The sequence below is a fragment of the Quercus suber genome, unplaced genomic scaffold (genome assembly GCF_002906115.3).
Source record: "Quercus suber isolate HL8 unplaced genomic scaffold, Cork oak 2.0 scaffold_76, whole genome shotgun sequence".
Classification (NCBI taxonomy): Eukaryota; Viridiplantae; Streptophyta; class Magnoliopsida; order Fagales; family Fagaceae; genus Quercus; species Quercus suber.
Window position 1 is genome coordinate 651,779 of NW_027069541.1, and position 24,641 is coordinate 676,419.

At 37.1% G+C, this 24,641-nt stretch overlaps 2 protein-coding genes across 6 annotated transcripts; both read right to left on the reverse strand.

Annotated features, from left to right (window-relative positions):
• Positions 1-8,131: 8,131 nt before the first annotated feature.
• LOC112029963 (splicing factor U2af small subunit B) lies at positions 8,132-11,972 on the reverse strand. 5 transcript variants are annotated; one of them, XM_065773512.1, is made up of 4 exons: positions 10,816-11,972; positions 8,959-9,030; positions 8,793-8,865; positions 8,132-8,430 (listed from the first exon to the last, which is right to left on the reverse strand). In XM_065773512.1, the coding sequence occupies exon 1, from the start codon at positions 11,696-11,698 to the stop codon at positions 10,865-10,867; it is 834 nt and encodes a 277-aa protein (XP_065629584.1). In that variant the 5' UTR covers positions 11,699-11,972; the 3' UTR covers positions 8,132-8,430; positions 8,793-8,865; positions 8,959-9,030; positions 10,816-10,864. The 5 variants fall into 5 exon arrangements, with proteins under 5 accessions (XP_065629584.1, XP_065629582.1, XP_065629583.1 ...); XM_065773510.1 differs by having other exon boundaries at positions 8,132-8,667; XM_065773511.1 differs by having other exon boundaries at positions 8,132-8,667; positions 8,946-9,030.
• Positions 11,973-14,814: 2,842 nt separating this feature from the next.
• Positions 14,815-19,451, reverse strand: LOC112029985 (mitotic spindle checkpoint protein BUBR1). The gene is made up of 11 exons (XM_024062665.2): positions 19,122-19,451; positions 18,965-19,024; positions 18,504-18,648; positions 18,224-18,381; positions 17,341-17,422; positions 17,186-17,252; positions 17,040-17,094; positions 15,939-16,098; positions 15,755-15,834; positions 15,250-15,330; positions 14,815-15,140 (listed from the first exon to the last, which is right to left on the reverse strand). Exons 1-11 carry the CDS (start codon positions 19,322-19,324, stop codon positions 15,077-15,079), a joined length of 1,155 nt encoding a protein of 384 aa, XP_023918433.1. The 5' UTR covers positions 19,325-19,451; the 3' UTR covers positions 14,815-15,076.
• Positions 19,452-24,641: the final 5,190 nt, after the last annotated feature.

Consider the following 24,641-nt stretch of genomic DNA (forward strand, 5'->3'; position numbering starts at 1 on the left):
ATGCGAGCAGGTTACTTCTGGCCAACATGCAAGATGACGCAACAAGATTCGTCAAGAAATGTGACAAATGTCAAAGGTTCGGGAACGTTCAAAGGCTACCATCAAAAAAGCTGACGACAATAACATCTCCATGGCCGTTCGCGCAATGGGGAATCGACATCGTCGGCCCATTGCCTCAGGGCAAAGGTCAGGTAAAATTCTTACTAGTTGCTATTGACTATTTCACTAAATGGTTTGAAGCAGAGGCACTGGCAACCATCACCGAAGCCAGAATCCAGGGGTTCGTATGGAAGAATATAGTTTGCAGGTTCGGGATCCCACGGACTATCATATCGGATAACGGACGACAGTTCGATGGCCAGAGTTTCAGGGACTTCTGCTCAGGCTTGGGCATCAAGAACCAGTTCTCGTCACCAGGCCACCCACAGGCGAATGGACAAACGGAAGTGACGAATCGCACGTTGCTCAAGATCATAAAGACAAAACTGGACGACGCGAAAAGAGATTGGCTAGAAGAGCTGCCCAACGTCTTGTGGGCCTACAGAACCACGGCTAGAACCCCAACGGGAGAAACCCCCTTCAGACTCACCTACGGTACTGAAGCGGTGATCCCTGTCGAAGTGGGAATAACTAGCACCAGGAGAGAAGCGTTTAATGAAGAAGAAAATGACGACCTACTGCGAGTTGACCTAGACTGCCTTGACGAAGTTCGAGACAAAGCCTTCAGCACGATGACGGAATACCAGAGAAAGATGACAGACTACTACAACAGAAGGGTGAAGCTCAGGAGACTCAACATAGGGGACCTCGTCCTACGCAAAGTAACCCAAACAACCAAAGACCCAGCTCAAGGAAAGCTCAGGCCCACGTGGGAGGGGCCATACAAAGTCATTCACTACTCCAGACAAGGCAGCTACCACCTGGAGACTCTAGACGGACAAAGGCTCCCAAGACCATGGAACATTGAACACTTGAAGAAATACCATCAATAGATGTAATGGAAAGACGTGTCCGTCATTTACGATCAATAAATGAATTATTCAGCCAATATTTGTGTATAAACATGCCCGGAGAAACTAACGAAAGCCAAAAGTGGCCAAGTAACAAGATTCCGCCTAGACGGATGTAAGTTACTGACGAATATCACTTAGTGATTAAAAAGCCAAAAATGGCCAAGTAACAAGATTCCGCCTAGACGCATGTAAGTTACTGACGAATATCACTTGGTGATTAAAAAGCAAAAAAAAAAATGGCTAAGTAACAAGATTCTGCCTAGACGGATGTAAGTTACTGACGAATATCACTTAGTGATTAAAAAGCCAAAAAAAGCTAAGTGACAAGATTCCGCCTAGACGGATGTAAGTTACTGACGAATATCACTTCGTGATTAAAAAGCCAAAAAAGGCTAAGTGACAAGATTCCGCCTAGACGGATCACAAAGAAGCCGGAAATGGCTAAGTGATAAAATCCCGCCTGGGTGGAAACAAGTTACAAGCATGCATCAAACAAAAAAGAAGAGGGACGAGCAATCACGAATACAAGTAAGAAATAAAATTAAAGGCCAGAGGCTAGTAGGCCAATTGTTTCTACAACTAAAAGCCCATAAACGCTGGGCTAAAGATACTGTCCTCAAAATAAATAAGATTGTTTGGCAAATAGATTTACAAAAAAAGAAAAAAGAAAAAAGCCCAAAACATGACGGGCACCACAAAAAGAAAGAAACTTTTTCAAGGGAATTTTCTCTGCTAAGTATCAAACTCGTCCAGCTGCGTCGTCAGCAGGGGCATCCTCGGCATGAGCAGCGTCATCAGGAGCGTCAGCTGGAGCCTCAGTCTCAGTGGCAGACGATTGGACAGCCTCGTCAGCCGCCATTTCTTGATCCACCTCTTCCAGATCAAGCGCCTCCATGTTTACTCTGGAAGGGTGTTTGACGAGGTATCTCCTTAGAAGCTCAAAACCCTTGAAATACCAACTGAAGAGCACGGTGTTGTACTTGTCAGTGGTCTGGAAGGCTGCAACTGATCTAGTAGCAATTGTCTTAAGGCTCTCTTTGGCTGCTACAATTTGCTCATCCTTCTTGATGTTCAGCTGACGCTCCACCCTAAGATCGTCTGTAAGTTTCTTTGCTTGCTCTCTCAGGGTATTCGCCGTGCCCATTGACTCGATGAGATCCTTCTTCAAACCCGAATTTTCTGCCTCCAACACCTCCACCCTAGAAGTCAGGGATGCCACCTTAGCCTCTTGGGTAAGGTACTCAGAGGAAAGATGAAGACTTTCCCCCAGTACCTGCAAGAGAGTTAGAATTTTTCAAAAAAAAAAAAAAATCGAGGAAGAAGTACCTGGATGATTTTATGGACGTGGCCAGCAGCTACCCCACTAAGGGGGACACCAGATAAGGCCTTTAAGTCGGCAGCAGTCACTAATTCATGGCCTCGATCCATCGCCATTTTCTCATCATTCCATATGGTAGATGAACGAGAGTCAGCCTTCTCCTTCTCTTTCCCTTTTTCGGAGAGACGTGGCCTTTTCGAGACAGGAGTGCCACCTATCTCTTCCAGCGATACGGTTGGAGAAGCTGTCCTCGTCGTCTCCCCCACGGAGACAATCGGGTGGACGGAAGCAGTTGGAGCAACGGGGGCGCCACTCCCGATAACATGCACCGTTTTCTTGCCAATGTTGGACAACGGCTCATCTTTTTTCGACCTCATCTTGGCGTAGAGGTCCTTGTTGAACTTCATCGTCATCTCTGCCAGAAAAGAAAGCAACATAAAAAAAAAAAAAAAAAAAAAAAAAAAAAAAAAAAAAAAAAAAAAAAAAAAAAAAAAAAAAACAACGGCACTGACAGACTCAACACTTACTCTTCTTTCCTTCGATTTCGATATTGCGCAGAACAAAAGGGGAAGGATCTAGACCAAGGTTGTAAAAGGCTAACGTCCTCGGGTCTACCAGGTCGTCCTAATTTTCAATTGTCTGAGCGTATTCAATTGCCTGCTCAACGCGCTCCTTGTACCTGTTCTTGAGCTTAGGCCGTCTCTTCACTGCAAAAAAGGAGGATAACAAAAAGGTTGTGACGACCACAAGCAAATGAATACCACAAAGCTAAAACGACGAGGAGGAAAACTGACGCACCTAAGGTCGGGGTTGCCCACCGACAAAGCAATCTTGGAATGTCACCCCATTCCTGACTAGAGGGAGTCTCAAAGTCGTCCCCGGACACAAAGAAAAATCTCGACTTCCAATACCTGAAGGACGAAGGCAGCCCTCTAATAATCCTGATCCGTCTTTCCCAAGGAACCAGCTCATAATATCCGTACTCTTTTGATTCTTTTAAACGATAAAGCTGGACGAGTTCACCCACCTTAATCATATCCCCATTAGCAGCCAACTATATCTCCATACAGTTGACTACTATTCTCCATGAATTTGGCATTAACTGCCCAAGGGCGATCCCAAAATAGCTCAGGAGCTCCATGAATAAAGGATGGACGGGGAATCTAAGCCCACAGGTAAAGGCAGCCTCATAAAAGCACACCTCACCCGGGAAGAAATGACAGGCCCTGTCCTCATCATTAGGACGACGAACACGAACCCTCTCTGGAAACTGAAACCTATCCCTAAACCTACTCACCGTCTCTGCATCCAGACCACAAACCTCTTCAAGGGCATAGAAAGCCCTAACGACCCGGGCAGAAGAAACAGCTGTATCTCCCTCCACTGGATTGTCGCTGGACGACAACCCAGTCTCGAGATCGCTGGATCTAACCTCGGACATAATGTTCTCCCTCCTCACCTAACCCTCGAACCAATCAACTAATTGCCTAATTAAAGGCAACAATTCAGTCAATACCACCCTAAGGCCACTACCCTCAAAAACAAAATCCCCAAAATCAGAGAAAGTGCCTAAAGCCCCTCCTAAACGCGCAAAAATGAAAGAAACTGAGGGACAAACAATTCTAACCTCAGAACTACCAACCATGAAAACCCAACCAAAACACAAAAAAAAAAAACCAACTGAGTCGCAGGAAAATCAAAAACAAAAAGCAGCAGAAAAAAAAAAGAAAATCAGGAATACTACTGCAAGCAAAAAGAAGGAAAGAGAAACGGGAGGGAAAGAGAAGCATACCTTAGACAATGGCGGAGTGAGAAAGCTTTGCTTGACCAATGTATCGACTCAAAGAAAAGTGGCAGGAGAAAACTAGAAGAAGAGTAATGGCTGAAAAGTAAAGGAGAAAAATGAGAACAGAAGGAAGTTAAAAAGAAAAGCTCGAAAAACGAAAAGGTCGGTGGGAAACCCAATAGTCTCATCACCTTGGGCATTAATTGCACCAATCAGCGTGCGCCACGTAGGCCACAATCTGTGAAACGCCGCCGCTTCGCACTTAATACGGAACAGAACCTCAAGAGTCACTTACAACCTGTAACCCTTCATATTCTATGATCGTCATTAAAACGACGAACACAGAATCGGGGGGCAGATGACGAGGTAACCAATTACTGACGAAACTGTCAAGCCTGTCCTATGAGGACAAGGCCTTCGATACGAACGAGAACATCCTCAGGACGGACAACGTAGAAGGCAGCGATATTGACGAGGACACCCAGTCCATTTAATGCAGTCAACTAAACGGTTACACTTCCAACTGTACGAACCGTTTGGAGACATTGATGCCTCATTACACAGCCCCAAAACGTTACCCAATGGAGTATTAAGACCTCCATAACTCCTCCAACGGCTAGGGACAATGAGAACATATATAAAACCCGTACACCTCCTCGAAGCAAAAGAGAGACAAGTAAGAAAGGAGATTGTTTATTTGCTTTTCTGTTCATTTTATATTGTTTTTCTTAAAAAGAGAGTTTCATATTCTAACTTTGGCATCGGAGGCGTTGTGGCAGGCACCACACCGGTGACCATCTCTATAGGCCGAAGAATCATCTCCGTCCGATGAACATCACTGACGAGTTCACACTTATCAACACATTTTTTTTACAGAAAGGTTTTTGCCTAGCAATTGCTTTTGATTATTAGTATTTTTTATCCTTAGACTAAAATACTAGAGTCTTTTGGCTAAAAATTGCAAAAAATGGAGTTTATTGGTATTATAGATATTGTTCAAAGTTATTTGGCAAAATGAGGAGAGAGATTGAATTTCAGCAACGGTGTTGCCGAAATTGCAAGAAAAAGTACAACGTGTCACGGGAGAGAGAAAATTAAATTTCGGTTCTTGTCTTGCCCGTATTGCCCAAAATGGAAACCAATTGTGGCAATGGCATTGCCGAAAATGGGAGAAAAAAAAAAAGATGCTACGTTCACAACTTTTTTCACAACAAATTATAGGTGGTTAGTTGTTATTGATTCAAATTTGACTCTAACACTAAGATTACTTTTTTGCCCCAATCAGCAACAACCTGTCACTTAAGATTTGTTATAAAAATGTTGTGGACGTATCATTTCTAAAAAAAAAAAATTGTGGTGCCAAAAGAGAAGGGAAAAAAAAAAGTGGCAAATTGTTTTGTGGCAATGGCATTGCTAAAATAGAGGGGGGGAAAAAAACAATTTGCCACTTTTTTTTCCTTCTATTTCAGCACCACAATTTTTTTTTTAAAATAATACGTCTACAACATTTTCACAATATTTTTACAACAAATCTTAAATGGTAGGTCACTAATTGTTATTATTGGGGGCAAAAAAATAATCTTAGTGTTAGGTTCAAATTTGAATCAATAACAACTAACCATCTGTAATTTGTAGTGAAAAATATGGTGGACGTAACATCTTTTTTATTTCCCCTTCATTTTCGGCAATGTCATTGTCACAATTGGTTTCCATTTCGGGCAGGACAAAAATTTCGGTAATCTCATTACCGAAATTCAATTTTCTCTCTCCCCTGACACATTGTACTTTTTCTTGCAATTTTGCCAACACTGTTTCCGAAATTCAGTCTTTCTCCTCATATTGCCAAATAACTTTGAATATTACCTGTAACAACAATAAACTCCCTTTTTACAAATTTTAGCCAAAAGACTCAAAATACCAGTTAATTTTTTGTGTAAACGGAGTTATATATGAGTAATAATAGTCAAATATGAATGAAAAAATTATTCAATACTTGAAAAGTAATATTTATTCCTCTCATATAAATATATATATATATATATATATTGAGAAGAATTTCATCCCCTCATATGAATAGTAAATTGTACCATGAATTTAATTGATAGACCTCATTATTAAATTAGAGAAAAACAGAAGTAATGAATAATTATCCCATATGAAAATGTAGCCCAGCTAGATAAAGAGGTCCAATGGACATGTACTTTTGTTATATATTAAAGACATGTTTAACTATGTTTAGAGCTTGAATATTTGTCACTTGAATAAATCCATCATTTTGAGGAATGGAAGAGAGCAGGTTGGTTAAATCTGGGACAGGGAGACTTGGTACCAGGTAGGTATAGGTATGTGTTAATTGGATAACAAACCTGTAGACATTTCCTTAAAATAATTCTTTTGCAAGCATCATATATTATTACTCGTGTTAAATGATCAATTCAAAATTATGAATAGAATTATTAAGTTATATAGAGTCTATGAATAAAGAAAAATACTACGTCCACAACATTTTCACAACAAATCATATGTGATTAGTTGTTATTGATTCAAATTTGAACTTAACACTAAAATTATTTTTTTGCCCCAACAATAACTTGTCACTTAAAATTTGTTGTAAAAATGTTGTGAAAATATTGTGAACATATAATTTCTCCTGAATAAAACCATTCAAATTATTGAACAACAAACCCCACCTTAACAGCTGCATACAATAAGAGCCCGTTTAGATTGAAGGGGAGTGAATGAGAGTAAAGTAGAGTTAGTTGAAATTAGACTAATTTTAGGCTAAATTTACTCTACTTCATTCTTTCCCCTCGATCCAAACGGACCATAAATTACTACACAGCATTCTCTAAACAAATCACGTGTCCTTGGTCATGTGTCTCTCACGTGACAAGCTTCACATTTTCTCAAATAAAGACTCCAGAGGAAACAAAACAGTATATTCCCTGAAATTGAACAACCAAGAAACATGCAGCAAAAGGTCATCGTCGGATGAGTTTGCAGTTTCTATGTAAGCCAACACCATCTAAAATAACCATAACTAGATAAACAAAGCAAGAAATATCTTGCACATGACCTTTGATTGTTTTTCAAATTAAGGAGTAAAATTTCCATTCAAACATGGAAGGAAAAAACAATCGCCAAGAGCTTCACAGCACGTTGGCACATCTGGCCCTCTCCATACAGGAGCCAGGAGGGCTCAGTACAATTTCATGGGGTCATGTTACACTACTCAATGTAGCCAAAAAAGAAACAAAAGATAAACAAACCTACGCTACACCTCAAACATATAGCTACAAAGTAAAGTTGGAACCAGAACCAAGCAATGAACAGCAAGCACAGTTGCAGCAGAAAACACAACACATGACAGAGGCAAAATCATCCCAGATGCCCAACACATTAAAGGAACCAACCTTTTTGATAATTGAAAAAGATAAAGGTGTCCATCTTGCATGGAGGACGCAGTAAAGGAGGGAATTCTTCCCCGTCTTACAAGAGAGCTTGACATAATTTTTAACCAATCAATACACTCTTGTGAGGGTCCTACCATTATGAACCTGAACACTTCTACATGACCATGATTTACTCCTTGTTATGCAATAAGCACATGATTATTGCACTTTGTGATCATTTTTTCACGATTTCAAACATCCCATACACCTTTAAAACACACACACACACACTTACAAACAATAGGATTTGAATTTATGGTATCCAATCCATGAAGATTGCCTTTTATCATTAAGCCAAGATACCAATTGGTTTTTAGTTTAGGATCGAACCCCACCATTCTATGCACGTATTAAAGAAAAGAACAAGAGGTATCACATTTTACATAAATTGCCCTATAAAGTATGTTGAATTAAAGGTCTGCTGAAGATTTGCTTATTTCTAGTAGCTAAAAGCTAGTTTATTACCAAAAAGAGAAAAGTTAGATTGTTTGCAAAAATAGTTGAAACAAAAAGCCAATAAGCAATTGCCAAATGCACACCACATATTCAAGCATGATTATCATAAAAGAATAAAAGAATAAATTTTATTGAAGATGACAAGCTTTGAGCACCAAACTCCAAGGACATCAAAGTCCTGCACATCTCATATGATCCCTGTATTTTGTGCTGATAGATCAGTGTCATGGAATGACTCCAGATAAGAACTTCAATAAACTGGTAGTAAGGTAACTGTAGATAATCACGCTCTGTATGGGTAAAGGCGGGGTGAAGAGTTCAAATGATTAAATAGAATATGTATAAGGTGCTCCAAATTTCCTTCTCACATTATGTAATTCTGAATAAGTGGAACTTCACCATTTCCTGTAACATCAAAGGACCTGTCACTACAGATCACACTGCCAAACCCCATGAAAATTGAAGACATGTCAATATTGGAGTTGCTGAAGTTATGACACTTCAATCCTCGACTTCTTTTCACCTCCAACAAATGAACACTTTTAAGTTGTAACCCATACATTAATATGTGTATTGTCACCCTCCAAACAAAACAAGTGGTCTTCGCCAGATCGAGCATGGGTAGACCCTATATCTGCAGTGCTAGGGCAAAGGGTGAAAGAGGTGAATTTATGACTCTCAATAGTAGATGGGTAAAGAGTGTTTTTGTTCCTCAGGGGGTCAACCTAGTATCCTATAAAGCCACAAAACATTGAGAGAAGCACTACCTCAAAGCTAGATTTAAACCCAGACTTCGTGTTGTCAATATTCCCGCGTTAAACATAACCTGTTTTTGCTTTCCTAGAGGCAGAAAAGCAGAATATTATTCCCTGATAAACATGTTTATTTTGATTAGAAGAAAACAAAACTTAGATACACACTTCATAAACTAACCAGACAACTTGCCCATTTTCTGACCCACTTTGAGTACGGCAAGCCCAATTTTCAGGGCTACCAGACCTGGCCCTAAAAGCATAAATAAAAATCATTAGAGAGAGAGAGAGAGAGAGAGGAAAAAGAAAAAAGATTCTGACTACAAAATAACACCAGGAACAGATATATAAGAAAATGCTCTAAATCTGTTGATCAATGACCTCCAGACGCTCAGGAAGTACCTACATATTGCAGTGACATCTAGGATCACAGAAACAATCACAACCAGTTACCTAAAATAGATGTGGACTTGTAACCACAGCCCAAATTACACTCTGATACAAGACTAGCAGAACCCACCGCACAACAAGTGTGCCGAGGTCCTACAGTAAGTTGATATTGACCAAAGCCTACATTATATTATACATCTTCCTGGAAATTTACACAAAGGATAGTGTCAATAAGCCCTAAAATATTAACCTTGTCATTGTTATTTAGTTTTCCAAAATCTACAACTCATCAAGTCAAGCTCGATTATCAAAGGAACACGGGGCTTATGCCTCTAACCATTGAACAGTCACCTTATTGAACAAGTAAAACCTCAAATGAGAGAGACTGAAAAAATGAATGACAGATACCTGCAAGCCAATTTCACAGCTCCTTTGTCCTCAAATGACAAAAGACTGCCTTTTATATTATTTCTAATTATATTTTAAGCACTAGGATTATTTACATAAATGCATTTAAATTTACAGATGCTCTTCAAAAAACCCTGCCACTCTAGGAATGGGTGTTCCTATGTGATTTATGTAGCTGCTTGACAACCTACTATAAGATCAGTGCAGCTGAAAACTAACAAATTGGCACTGATAGCCAAACCTCAAATAACACTCAAAATTGCAAAAGGCCAACCAAAACACAAAGACCTCACCAACTTCCAAATGCAGTGCTCTAAAATCTTAGATCATGAATTAAGCACCAAACACTCCAGAGGAGTTCCAACTTTCTCTAAATAACAGAATCAAATTGAAACTACCACATCCTAGGGGGATTACTATTTACTCCAAACAAACTGATGCTTACTTATGATTCCAAGATTTCACACCTAGTTAAAAAAAGCTTATTCTATACAAATTCAAAACAAGCTCTGAAAGCTTTAACTATCACCTTGAAAGCAAGCCTCAATTGACAACTCCCAAATTATTTACATTACAATCCTAGTATCAAGCAAAGACTAAATGAATACCAACAACCTGATCAAACTTTTCACTCAAAATGCATAACGATTGAGCAACATTATGAAGCCTGACGATGGGTAATATCATTCACTTGGGCTAATTATCTGGTAACAGATACTAGGCCATTGATAAGATCAAGAAGAAATAATAAGAAAGAAGCCCAATTCTAATGTAAAAATTATAGAGTATCCTATTGAAAACTGTTTAGCATTTGGAAAGCAAATGGTTAAACAGCACCTTAAGACTCCAACAATCAGACCAAATGCGTACCACAAATAACATAGATTCTGGATTGGCAACTCAAACTTAAGCCAATACACTTAAATTAATGCAGAAATTTGAACTAAACACTAACCCCATTACAGCCCATACTTGAACAATGAAATTTTCAACATAAAGGAAACTTAGAAGCATAAAATTTTCAAAGATGATCAACATTACCCAGTACCAGCACAGTTAAAAGATTAAAAAAAAACTACAATTCAACATACCACATTTAATCTACTATCTTAATTTGACACTACAATCATGGCCCAATGGTTCAATTTAAAAAGAACACCAATTTGGAAGTCTCAAGTAAGCATTAGAACAAACACCTGAAGAGCAACCTAGAACGAACTAGATTTAAAAAGTAAATTACCAATGCCAAAGCCAAAGTGAGCTATTTATATATATCATATCATATCATATCACTCCCTCTCCTCCCTTTCTCGATTCCACTGCTCAATTCTAGCTCGGCGCTCCTCGCTTCCGTCCCTAACAGGACTCCTGCTCCGCTTAGGACTCCCATACCTTCTCTTAGACCCATCTCTTTCATGCCTATCATACCTGTCCTTGCTGGATCGCCCGTTTCCGCGATAATCACGGTCCCGAGAATCCCTCTCACGCCTATCGTGATCCCTCCGGTGCCGCAGCGGGCTCGAACTCCGGCTCCGGCTCCGGCTAACCCTATACCCACGGTACCTCCCAAACAGCTTCCTCCTCAATTCTCTCCCAATCAGCTTCACGTGCATGAAATTGCAGTACCCACCTCGGTTACAGTTATTCTCCTCGAATTGTCGACACGTGGCTTCGCGAAAATCGGTCACCGGCGAGAAATCGGCGATAATGGGTCGACCCGAGTAGAACCGGCCCTGTAAGGCCTGTAAAGCCGAGGCGGCTTGGTCTTCTTCCTTGAACTGAACGTACACGTTGCCGATCATGTGGTCGGCGAGGTTGTCGCAAACGTTGAGGCTCTCGATCTCGCCGAACTTGCTGAGTTCCTCGAAGATGTCCTCGTAGAAATCCTCGAAGTGCTCTTGGATCTTGCGCGGGTCGATGGTTTGACCCTGGGCGTCCACGCCCGGCGTGATCATGTCGGGTCGTTGGTACATGTTCGACAAAAGCAAGGTCGGGGAGATCGTCGGTCGGTTGTGGAGGCGAGAGCAACGATCGCCGTGGCGACACGCGCCGATCTTGAAGTAGAATGGGCAATTCACGCGGTCCTTCTCGGTGCCGAAGATCGAAGCCAAGTGCTCCGCCATGTTAAAGTCGTTGATTAATTTTAGGGTTTGAGAAATGGGGAAAAAAAAATTGAATAAAACCCTTATTTAGAAGAGGGGGAAATTGAAAATGAAAATGAAAACCCGGGGTGTGAGGAAATTTTAAAAAATAAAAAATAATAATAATATTTGGGTTTTTGGATTTGAGGAAGGCTCTACTGTTCTAGGCTATATTTAAGGCTACGTAAGAAAATGAACTTCAATTGCTGGTTTTTGATTTATCCATCGATTAGGACTCGAAGGTGGAACTTTTTTGCTCACCATTCGCTTTAATTGGGTATATTTATAAATGACAATCACGAATCAGAAGTTGTAAGAAGCGTGGGTAGCATCATAGGCGTTAATTGCGTTGACTTTTCTGAGTTCTTTGAACAATAACAATCTTGTGGGTTTTTTTTTTTTTTTTTTTTTTTAACGAGAAATTTTAATAAGCACGGAAGGTTGTAGTGGATCTTATTTAATTAAAAAATTGAATAATAAAAAAAAAAAAAAAAACTGCAAAAAGAAAGTAAAAAAAGTTGCTGTAACACAGCCCTTTTTTATTACCCAAGTTCTATACTTGGGCTTGGGTCAATTCAGCCTAGTTCGTTTGATGATCCAAATAAGCCCAAGGCTAAACTTATTTGGTTGGGTTTTCAACATTTTGTGAGCATCTGTACAATTTGATCTGATTGTTTAGGTCTAAATTGTCTCTTTTTTTTTTTTTTCTTTTTTAAATGATAAAAAAAATGTCTTACACATGTGGTCACAGGCCATGCCCACTTAAACCCGAATTTAACATGGTGTGGGGCACCGCTAGATACGTTAAGGCTATTTATGACAGTACAACATTTTTTGTTGAAGCATGTGACTTGAGTGACTTGAGCCAGCATACCCCTGCAAGCATCACATAATATCAGTCTGAGGCTCCTACAAATGCACTATGCCAACCTCTAAATTGTCTCTTTTGGTTCATTGAAGTGAAGTTGCTTTACTTTGTATGAGTTTATAGTTCTATATTTAGAGTGACAATGTAAACAATATCCTAGAGAGTAGAGAGTAACGGCTACCCTATTGCATACTTGTCTTAAAAATACATTGTCATAATCACTTTACCCTCAATAGAACTAGAGTGACAGATCAAAAAAAAAAAAAAAAAAAAGAACTAGAGTGAGGATCTCACATGCTGGCGCTAATTGAAAAATGATTTACAAAATACTTATGTTGCAGTATAAGCTTGATAAAAAAAAGTAAAAAAGAAATCATAAAAAAAAGGCTGATTTTGTGTGTATCCGTTGAGTTACAATGGTCTTAAAGCACTGCTTGAACATCTGGATTATATGTTTATGGTTTACCATATAGTACAATTGGAACCTGATTATTCGTAAATGTTATAAGCACCTGATTCATATTCGTTTTGATAATTATTGTGACACATTTATCACCTTTTTGGGTTCCTTCTTCCTTTGTGAAGAAGTATTGTTAGCATGCCCATCTAAAGCAGTCACTCGAGTGATCTCACCTCTAACACTATGATAGCGAGTAAAGAAAAAAATATGTCATTTGGCACTTTGATAGCAAGCAAAGTAAATATCAGACTCCTTCGTTACTTTAAATTAGGCAAATGTCATTTGGCACTTTGATAACAAGCAAAGTATCAGATCCCTTCAATATTTTAGATTAGATGAATATGAGACACATTTATGTATATATGTCGGCTTAATTTATGCTAAGATGTCTTTGATATTTATGTTGCCGAAAGCCTACAATCCTCTTTGAAAAATGTACTCAATTGTAGCATGTTGTCTGTGGCCATGAATGATACAGCCTAACAAGACATAGTTGGGATAGCGATTCAACCAAAGCTAAATAACATGAACTAAATGTGTTGGGGCATATTTGGATGGGTTTGAGGGACATGATATGCTAATCCTTAACAAGGCCTAGTGGTAGTGCTCCTAAATTTTTCTAGCAAGCATGCTCGACAGTAGCATGACCTAATGAGTAACGGCTACCCTATTGCATACTTGTCTTAAAAATACATTGTCATAATCACTTTACCCTCAATAGAACTAGAGTGACAGATCAAAAAAAAAAAAAAAAAAAAAGAACTAGAGTGAGGATCTCACATGCTGGCGCTAATTGAAAAATGATTTACAAAATACTTATGTTGCAGTATAAGCTTGATAAAAAAAAGTAAAAAAGAAATCATAAAAAAAAGGCTGATTTTGTGTGTATCCGTTGAGTTACAATGGTCTTAAAGCACTGCTTGAACATCTGGATTATATGTTTATGGTTTACCATATAGTACAATTGGAACCTGATTATTCGTAAATGTTATAAGCACCTGATTCATATTCGTTTTGATAATTATTGTGACACATTTTTCACCTTTTTGGGTTCCTTCTTCCTTTGTGAAGAAGTATTGTTAGCATGCCCATCTAAAGCAGTCACTCGAGTGATCTCACCTCTAACACTATGATAGCGAGTAAAGAAAAAAATATGTCATTTGGCACTTTGATAGCAAGCAAAGTAAATATCAGACTCCTTCGTTACTTTAAATTAGGCAAATGTCATTTGGCACTTTGATAACAAGCAAAGTATCAGATCCCTTCAATATTTTAGATTAGATGAATATGAGACACATTTATGTATATATGTCGGCTTAATTTATGCTAAGATGTCTTTGATATTTATGTTGCCGAAAGCCTACAATCCTCTTTGAAAAATGTACTCAATTGTAGCATGTTGTCTGTGGCCATGAATGATACAGCCTAACAAGACATAGTTGGGATAGCGATTCAACCAAAGCTAAATAACATGAACTAAATGTGTTGGGGCATATTTGGATGGGTTTGAGGGACATGATATGCTAATCCTTAACAAGGCCTAGTGGTAGTGCTCCTAAATTTTTCTAGCAAGCATGCTCGACAGTAGCATGACCTAATTTATTTACCCATTCAAACAAATTTGGAAGTAGCATTATTTTCTCGTGCCCAGTGTTCAAATGGAAGATTTCTAAAAATGTCGGACAAGACTTCCAATAACTACCTAGGTCAAAATCCAATAAGGGCAGTATAACTAACTTGTGAATGAATAGAGGAAGAGGTTGCAGGACAGCAGGAGCAATCCAAATTTATATTTCAAATTGAATCATTCAAGAAAGAATGTGAATTGAGCAAAAACAGCGTGCTTGCTCAACAATGCAACAGTGTTTAAGAGGGGAAAAAAAAGAAAAAGAAAACTAATCAATCCAAATTTATAGTTCAAATTGAATGAAAGAAATGGATAAGAATAGATCAGGCTTTGGAGATAAAAGCTGACCCCTCACACATGAAATCATACAACACTGCAAGAAGCAAAACCACAAATGATTGAAAATCATCTCGGAAGGCTGTTTGGAGGGAAATTACGTAATGGATTCTCCCTCAGTAGCTCCGTTTCCCTGCACAATTAAAATAGTAAAAGGCTGATATAAGTATCACACTATCACTTAAGAGATTGCCAGGATACTGAAATAGACAGCAACATATATTCTCTAGTAGATTGCTTACTTTTTAAGGTCTTGGCCATCCCCATGCCTAAGTTGCAACATCGAAGACTTATCACCACCCTCATTATTCCTCTTATGAATTCTGAAAACAATAATAAGAAGAACAACACATTATCAGAACAGAATTTGAAGAATGAGAAAAAGATCTAGAATGCATTGACACTTTGATTACATGTCAAATGAAAAACCATTAACTAATACAGTAACACTCCACTTGATTCTACTGAAACAAACGGCGTTGGTGTTGGTGTTCATTTTTAAAATGTCCCTTAAAAACATTTCAAATTTCAACACACATCAGCATAACAGCTGCATATTATTACAAATGATGTTTAAAATCAAATGACTTCAAATTCTGTGTTCACATCTTTTATTCTTTGGACAAACCAAAACAACTAAGATTGTAATAAACATATTTAGTAGAGTGCAATGCAGGATATAATTGGGTGACAATGCTAATATATCTAATAATGGTTGCTTTTAATAAAATTTAAAATGATACTCACTCTTCACATTCTTCATCGACAAAAACCTCAATACTACTGGCAGTTATTCCTCCTGTTATAGACCCAGGCTTCTGAGGAACCTAAAAGAAGCAGAATTAGAGTTACTTAGATGCTATAAGAATGATGCAAGGAAGAAAAAGTCTAAGGTTTGAAGGGAAGAGTGGGAAGAAGGTGAATGGTAAACCTTGTATGTTGTCCACTTGGAAGGGATTGCATTATTTTCTTTATTTCTCTCTGCTCGAGCTCCAAGAGTGCGCCAAGAATTCAAGTCTGTCTTTGATGTATCTGGCTGACGATCCACATTGCTTATATCTTTGAAAATAGTGAGCGGAGTTGCATGAGCCCTATAAAATGGAACCAGAGCAAAAAATTTAGAATGGAAAAATGAAAATGTATAGTTTACACTTGCTACCATCAATCATATCTAGAAAGTCTTATTGACATATTGAATGAAATCATCCGATCCAACTTTAAGGAGGAGAAACATCAATGGACTAGTCTATATTAATGGCATCAAACATGCACATGATAACTCTGCATATGGAAGAAAGACAAACAAAATGAATACCTAAAAGAACTTAAGTCTGAAACTTGCATTGATCGAAACTTCCCCTTTTCAAAGCTGGAAGGTGAGCTTCAACCCAAGTAAAGGGTAAGTTTAATGCATTTTGTTTCACTAAAAACATGTGAGCTGCCAACCAATTAATATGAGAATCAAAACTCTAAGACAAAATTGTGCTTTACTCCAGTTTGGAAATGTAATCATGTTGGAAGGGGCGTTTTGGAAAGAGAAGCAATGGGGAGATATGGAAAACTATTACTTTGGAAAGAAAGGAAAGCTCATTGTCTTGAGGGGAAGGAGCAAAATTTGGTGAGTAGAAGTTCTTCTTTTTGAATATTCTAGATGATTGGACTTCGACTTCTCATATTTTTTCTACTATGAACTTTCTAGCATTCCCAGATACTTCGAGCTGTTGTTAATTGTTTTTGTACTTCTATTTTCTTCCTTTTCACTTATTTTGTTTGGGGTTTCCTTTGTAAACTCCCAGTGTACGGCTGCGTCCCTATTACTTATCAACAAATAAATAAGGCTCTAAACAGACCAAAACAATGAATTTTGACTACCAGAAGTAATAACATCACAACAAACTTTGAATGAAAGGCCCAGTTCTGCAATGGTTTGGGGATCCTATTACCTATAGCAACTTTCATCATTAAATTTTTAGAAAGCTTTGAGGTTTCTGTCTAGAAAAATTAAGTAAATAAATAACTCCATATTGCTCACCTATCTGGCCTAACATTTTTCTTGACAAGATCAGAGTTCTCAGTGGTCTGCATTCCTGAAACATTAGAGAGAGTTTTAAAAAGCATATATTTTTTATAAGTAGAATGCAGAAATTCAAGAAGGCAAATCAGAGCAATGGATCTTACGATTTTCTCCTCTGGAGAGGACTGTTCCAAAACTCCGTCCTGGTAACCGCTTCTCCACTGTATCTTCCTAAAAATGAGGATAAATGGAACAATTAATGGTTTATTAAAAAAATAAAAGTGATATTAAAGTTCTTAACGAAAAGTTGCAAGCATACATCTGTTGGTTTTGGTCTTCTCATTGAGCGAGCAAAATACTTCCTATAAGAATCCTTCAATTTTTCGAGTGGTTGAGCATTCCTATATAATGGAAAAATTAATCAGAGATGTATTTCTGCAATGCATGAATAAAGAAGAGAGAGAGAGAGAGAATAAAAAACTGAACTAAGGCTCAAAGAAAGAAATTGAGAAATTAGAATCAGCATAAAATTATGGTTAGAACATATGTAAATAACTTATAAGTGACAAATAAGGCTACTCAGTGTGCACATACTACAGATTCCATTTGTATTATAGGTTAATACATATGTGTAGAACAATCTCCAAGAATCTCATTACCAATGTGATGCATTTAAAACACAAACTCTAAAAAAATGAGGTACTAAAACAAACATGAGAGAGAGGAAGAGCACATTTTTTCTCAAAATTAGATCTTGTAGCAGGATGCAGATTGCAGGCAATATTACAAACCACACTCCCAATAATGTAAACATTGTTTTGACCCTTAGTGAAGGCCTTACGTTTAATAAAGCCTTAACCAAATAACAACTAGAAACTTAACACCACACTACAATATTTCAAAGACCAATGAAACAACACTACAAACTGTGCAAACATTAAAAACTAACTCTGAAAAGAACACGCATTAAGAGATCTCAATGAGCAAAATCTTTTAATTCATTCCAAGGTCAAAGAGTTCTCATCAACCAAAGCTTACAGGTTACAGTTACAGCCACGTTTTTCTTGTTCTTCGAATACTTCTTTTTCAATTAAAAACATAAATTACATTTCACATATGAATACCATTTTCCAGTTACATTTACTGATCGAATACAACAAAAAACAGCAGAATATATAATAGAACATTACAACAAATCTTACCTAGATATGCCAAGATTATAAATTTCATTGGCAAGTTTCATCTTATTCTTGGATTCTAAGTGTGAAGCATAGGATATATAGTACACAGCATGAGTCTTCCCAATTTCATTTGCCTCTAGAAAACTGTATATGATTTCTGCATCACCACAATTTTCAGCCTGCAATAGCATTTCATTTTCAAACATCAATCCAAATAGGCAACAGTCGTGATGACGCATGCACCATATTAAAAGAGAACAATTAAAACAAAATTTTAGAAAGTAAAAAAAAAAAAACCCACATATTCCAACCACACTTTCAGGTAGCGTAAATCATCCTTATAGCGGTCTGAATGCCAAAAAGTGCGCACACATTGTTCATATATCACAACCAGTCCAGAGTAGTCTCCTCCCATTGGAAATGCTTCTTGAACCCACTTAATACACCTTGCAAAAGAAGCAAAGATACCATTAATCAGTTTGGGCATGTGTGACAACATTTGAAAAGCTGCTTGCTCGAATAAATTCTTTAAAAAAAAAGAAGCGAATATAGTGCAACTTTAGCAATAAAAACCCACAAGTTCAGGAGGAAAAAAGTCATGGATAACTTGTACAGAAAACAAGAACCCAGTATCATGCATGAATATCAATATGAAAATGGCAAAACTTAAGTACAGTTTCTTAGTTGTTGTAACTTACGTTCCTCAATTAAATTTAACCATGTTTATCAATGAAGGCATTAAATCTAGTTGAGAGTACTCACTCGAGCCATGGGTGTAGAGGATCATCTCCTTGATACTCATCAATAGCCTCAATCAACCTCCTAAAACCCCACATGAAGAAAATCAATCACAAAAATTGATCAAAGAATATTTCAAAGAAAAATAGTCCAAGATTGAAAGAAAGAAAGAAAATAAAACCTTCGGTTCTCAAGCAGAGATTTCTTGAGTTGATTGTCGTTGTGGGATTTGAGAGCTTCGTTTAAGAGATGAACCTTTCTGCCTCTCTTCAAGGGCCTCACGTTTTCTTTGAAAAGTTCCCACTCGTTCCCAGTCTTTCTCTTTGAGAGAAGAAACTCCGTCTCTGGATCCAACCTCTCGATCTGAATCTGACCCTCCTCCATCGCTGCCTGCTACTATTACTTACTCTTTCTTCTTCTTCTTCTTCTTCTTCTTCTTCTTCTCGATGAAGATTCAAATTTTGAAACACAGATTGGTTTTGGGTTATCGCTAACTAACCGTTAGAAAGGGGTTTTTATAGAAATTGGAATTTGTGCGCTCTGCTGGCCCTACCTTCTATGAAATTTGAACTTTGAACCTGCACTAGCCGTTGGGCCCAATTCATTACGAGTTTACTCAACCATTCAGCCCAAGAAGGAAAAAAAGATCTTTGAGCCTAAACAAATTCAATCGAAGCTATGGTCCAGATTCTAATTTGTTAGTTTGTACCCTTGCAGGCTTTACCCACTGTACCCATATCGTGGGCTTTGGCCCATTGAAACTGTCCTATTTTGATTTTAGCTTTCTTGAAATAATCTAGTTGCGGCACCAAGCTTGTTCTGGATAAATCACATGATTGACTATAATGGACATTCCTTCAAGACACGCTTCAGGTTTAAGATTTTCAATAGTTGAACTTATTATGCCTTGTGTAATGACCTCAACTATTTCCGTTTCTTCCAATAGGACAACAAGGAGTCTATCTCTCCTCTCATTCTCTCTCATTTCTATTTGAATGAATGACATGTGGCATACTAACCATCCAAATGGGTTGTCTTTGACCATAAAGAACCAAAATGCCAATCCAAACACTATATTTCTAAGAACTTAATCAAATCCCCAGCAATCCTAATCTAAACCTGAGTTTTAATTATATTGTTGATATAACATCAATCATAATTATTGTTATACCAATTTGTTAACATTTAATAAAAGTAGTAGCATCTTTAGCATTTTATCAAACCTATTAATTTGTTTGAGTTATAAATTAAATACTATTATGGGGGTCAAAAACACTGGTTAGGAGATCTTGATCAACACAACCAATTTCTAGATAAATTGGGTAAAATTATACAGTGGGAATATTAGGCAGATGATTGAATACAAAGATGGTTGAAAATAAACACTTTGATTAGGAAAATCTATTTCCTGAGGTATGGTGTATGAATCAAAGACAAATACAAGTTCTTGTTCCCTCTTCTTCTCTCTCTTACTATTCTTTTATAATTTTTTGGACCCCCTATCTTGTTGGCTATTTTCTCCTTTATCCTCTCCTCATGCCTCCTTTACAGCTGCATTTCTTAGCTAGATCAAAGGGGGCACTTGTTCCATTAGACACCCTTCCCATCATTTCTTGCTTATGAAGGGAGACTTTTAGGGGGTATCTCTACTGTTCAGACTAGTCATTCATCATTTAATGAGGCTGACATTGGGTAGGAATACTTAATTAATGCGGAGATGATTGTTACATTGGGCTCTGCATCGTCTCCTTCATGCTCCTTGGGAATGGGGACCGAAGTTGCATCCTCGATAAATCTATTGATATCCTCTTGGTTAGGCTTTTCTCGGATTACCTTAGTTGTCGGTCTAGTTCGGTTATCACCTCTCAGGCTTAAGCTTCTCGATGGTGGGATTTGGGCCTAGTTCTTATTTCGAGGGTGTCTCTTTGACCTTTCTTCATCGGCCCGAGTTCACAGGATGGCTACTTTCCAACCCCATAACTATAATTTAGGGATATTTTTCAAATTAAACCTAATAATTTTATACATAACAAATTAAATACTGAATTTTAAATTTGTTTCAACTCAAGAAGCTTTGTGGTTTAGCGGCAGAAAGATAGAAGAGAGGATTTAATTTGAAACAATTTAAAAATTCAAAAGTTAATTTACAATTTATAGTTTTTTTTTTTTTTTGGATGAACCACAATTTATAGTTTATGAAAATATAGAACCTCCCTAAAATTAAATTAGGATTTATTTATTATAATAATTTTTTATAAGAAAGAAAAGGAAACAAACAAGGGTGAAAATGGCCAAATACCACCCTTTTATAAAATTTGTAGCAAAAAAACACTGTTTTGGAACTAAATGGGGATTTACCACTTTTTCTAGTACTCGAGTTCTCTATTTTCTATTCCACCGTGGCACTGGCTGACATGGCATTTAGGGATTAAAAAATACCACTTTATACTCGAGTTTCTTGGGCTCGAGTATTGTATAGTGTGGTACCCGAGTCCATTAAACTCGGGTATCAATCTGTATTGGCCCCAATTTCTTGAGTGCAAAATCATGCCCATTGATACCCGAGTCCAGGAAACTCGAGTACTATGTTAGCGATGCCCGAGTCCATTAAACTCGGGTATCAATCTATATTGGCCCCAGGATTGCAAAATCATGCCCATTGATACTCGAGTCCATGAAACTCGAGTATTGTGTTAGCAGTACCTGAGTGCATTAAACTTGAGTATCAATCTGTATGTGGCCCCAATTTCTGGATTGTAAAAATCATGCACTTAAAATCTTTACGTCCAAATTACATCCATTTGCATGAAGTTCTCGCTTATTGCTGTACTCTTAAAATCTTTACATCCATTTGATTTTTTAGTGAACATTTTTTTTTTTGATAAGTTGATTTTGGTGAATGAAACCAGAACTTCATGCAAATGGGTTGAATCTGCTGAATGGACAAGAATCACAAGACATTGCCAAAACCCATGAAACAATGCACAAGGTTTCCTCCATAACTAAAGATGGCTTATATTGAAACAATCAAAGTGACCACCATTTTAACAATTGTAGATTTGCAACAAACAATTTCAAAGTTGGTACAACTAACTTCAAATTAATACTAAAAGATATAAAAATCATTTGTAGCAAAATCTTAATTCATCGATTGAACTTGGCAAGATACAATTATTTGTGAACAACATTATCAATTTGCAGTCAATTTTAGGGCCTTCTTAGCACCTATGCTAGACTCTTAATTCTCAATCACTACTCACTAGTGTTCTGTCTTGAAATATTTAGCAGCCATTGTCTTGAATCCAACATCCATTTTTCCTTATTTTACAAAACTTAGCTAGTATTTGATAAGTATACAACCTACCAAAATAACCTACAAAAATAATTAATACTGTCCACAGTAATATATTATGTTTTCATTTTTATTTTTCTGAAGAAGCAAATTAAATTCATAGAAAAGAAAATGGCACATAGCTACTATATGATAAGTTCACAAGAGAAACCCCTTTAAAAAAGTATACAAGGGAAACCAAAAAAAAAAAATCAGCTTCTAAAGCTTGAACTTACCAAAAGAGACCCCAAAAAGGAAAGAAAGAAAATAAAACAACTAGACTAGACATCCAAGTGAACAAAAAAGAGCATGAGACCATGCACTAGATGTTTCACTTTAAATTTTCCGCATAAAGCAGTCCACCTACTCCTTGCTATGACCTATATTGGCTTTCAGGAAAGTCTCTGGGCAAAATTTGAAATAAAAGTGCTACCAAGTAATGAAACATCATGTTTAGAAAAGTAAAAAAAAATCAAAATACAAATCAATTTGAATCATTGCAGAGGATTAATCCAGGGACATAAAAATTAAATATTAAAATAATGGACAGTTGTTATTTTGAATACTTAACTTAAAGTAGCATGTGTCATCAAGACTAGCTTACTTATTGTATAGCTACACAGCAGCTCTATCAAGAATTACCAAGAAACGTACTATTGCTATACAACTAATACACAGCAAAAGAAGCCCCTATGCATTTCTGCATTACACCTACTGCATGTATGAATGAAAAGTAAATATGTGGCAGATTTATTATAGCTACCGCAACTTCAATGATGAATTGTGAAAGCAAAATAAAGAATTGAAAGGAGATTGTTAACAGTCCATAAAGAAAATACCATAATCACTAATAAGCAACCTCACTCAAAAGCTTAGAACACTTTTTTTAACAACTAATGCATAAGTTTCTTTCCATACAAACAACAGTAAATTAAGATTTAAAAACCGATCATATCATAGCAATATTTAGAACAAGTCAGAAATCAGAACTTCTATAATCAGCATTAAAAAAAGGGAAATTTTTTTACATACTAGTATATTGATGAAAAGTATTACATCTCGTAACAATACTTTTAGAATACGAAAAAGGAAACAGTTGATGAAATCCCATCAGAACCCTATAATTGATAGATTTTGTAGGCTTGAAGGACTAGACAAAGAAAAATCTCCTAGTACAAATTTTGATGGTTGATTCTCAGAAGGTGAATGCTGAAAAAGGCCAAAGTTAATTAAGCATATGAGGACCGAGAAGTGTAAAACAAAAGGCAACAAACTATAGGTGACAGATAGAAGCACTAGTAAGAAATTTAATGAGAAAGAAAATTACTAAAAGCAAATTACCTCTCTTGGGGACTCCAAAGAAGGAAGAGCTGAGACTCGTTGGTGATAAAATGCATTGTTTAATCTTAGGTGAACCAATGAGGAACATTGCCTAATAGACAAAGAAATGAGCAGCTTTAATATCATGAGTTTTATATCCCAAACCTACCAACCACTAAGAGTATAAAATACAGTGTTTAACTTTGTGAGGACACAAAGATCCATATTCCATCATCCATCAGTGATGTGTAATATCAAAAAGGAAAATCATTTCCAGGATTTTGTCATAAGTAGTAAGCAGATTGGTAATAATTCTTTGCACTAAACAGAAGCAGAAAAACCATGCATCATTGACACAATGTTTAAATAATTAATTTCAAGTTGTTTGTACCAAAGGTGACTTCTGTTTTGGCTTATGCATATATAAGTATGAAATATACTAAACGTGAATAGATCTTGCTTTTTTGTGTAAAAGTCTTTTTGGTTCTTTGCAAAATTTAAAGAAAAAAATATGCTTAATAATTCATTGAGAAAAAAAGATATCTCAAAGACTATTATTTATTTATTTTCCTTCTAATACTCCAAATGGCAATGCTAATGACTTTTTGTATGCATCCTATAGGGAAAGTAGCTTATAGTATAAATATCATGTTTGGTCCTTAAAATTTTATCTAATTTTTCTTAAAGTTTTAAAAATACATAATTGAATGGCATATAGCATGCATTTTGATTTAATGGCATATATCATGCATTTTGTTTCAAGTTGCATTTAAAAGGATGCCACGGTTCAAACTTAGCGTACTTAGTTCGTGAGACCACCACTCGTTAGTACCTCGTTTTGCTTAGGGCATGTTATTCGGTTATGACCCTCTTGGTTACACAACCTGCATTGCACCTTCCTCCCCCCCTCCTTCCATGGTGTGGTTCTCAACCGTTTCCTGCCCTCGTCCATCTCATTCCTAATTCATGTTGAGACAGGGCGACCTTTCTCTCGGATCAATCGGGGGTTAGGGAGGATCCTTCGAGTTTCTTTAGGATCCAACCATGATA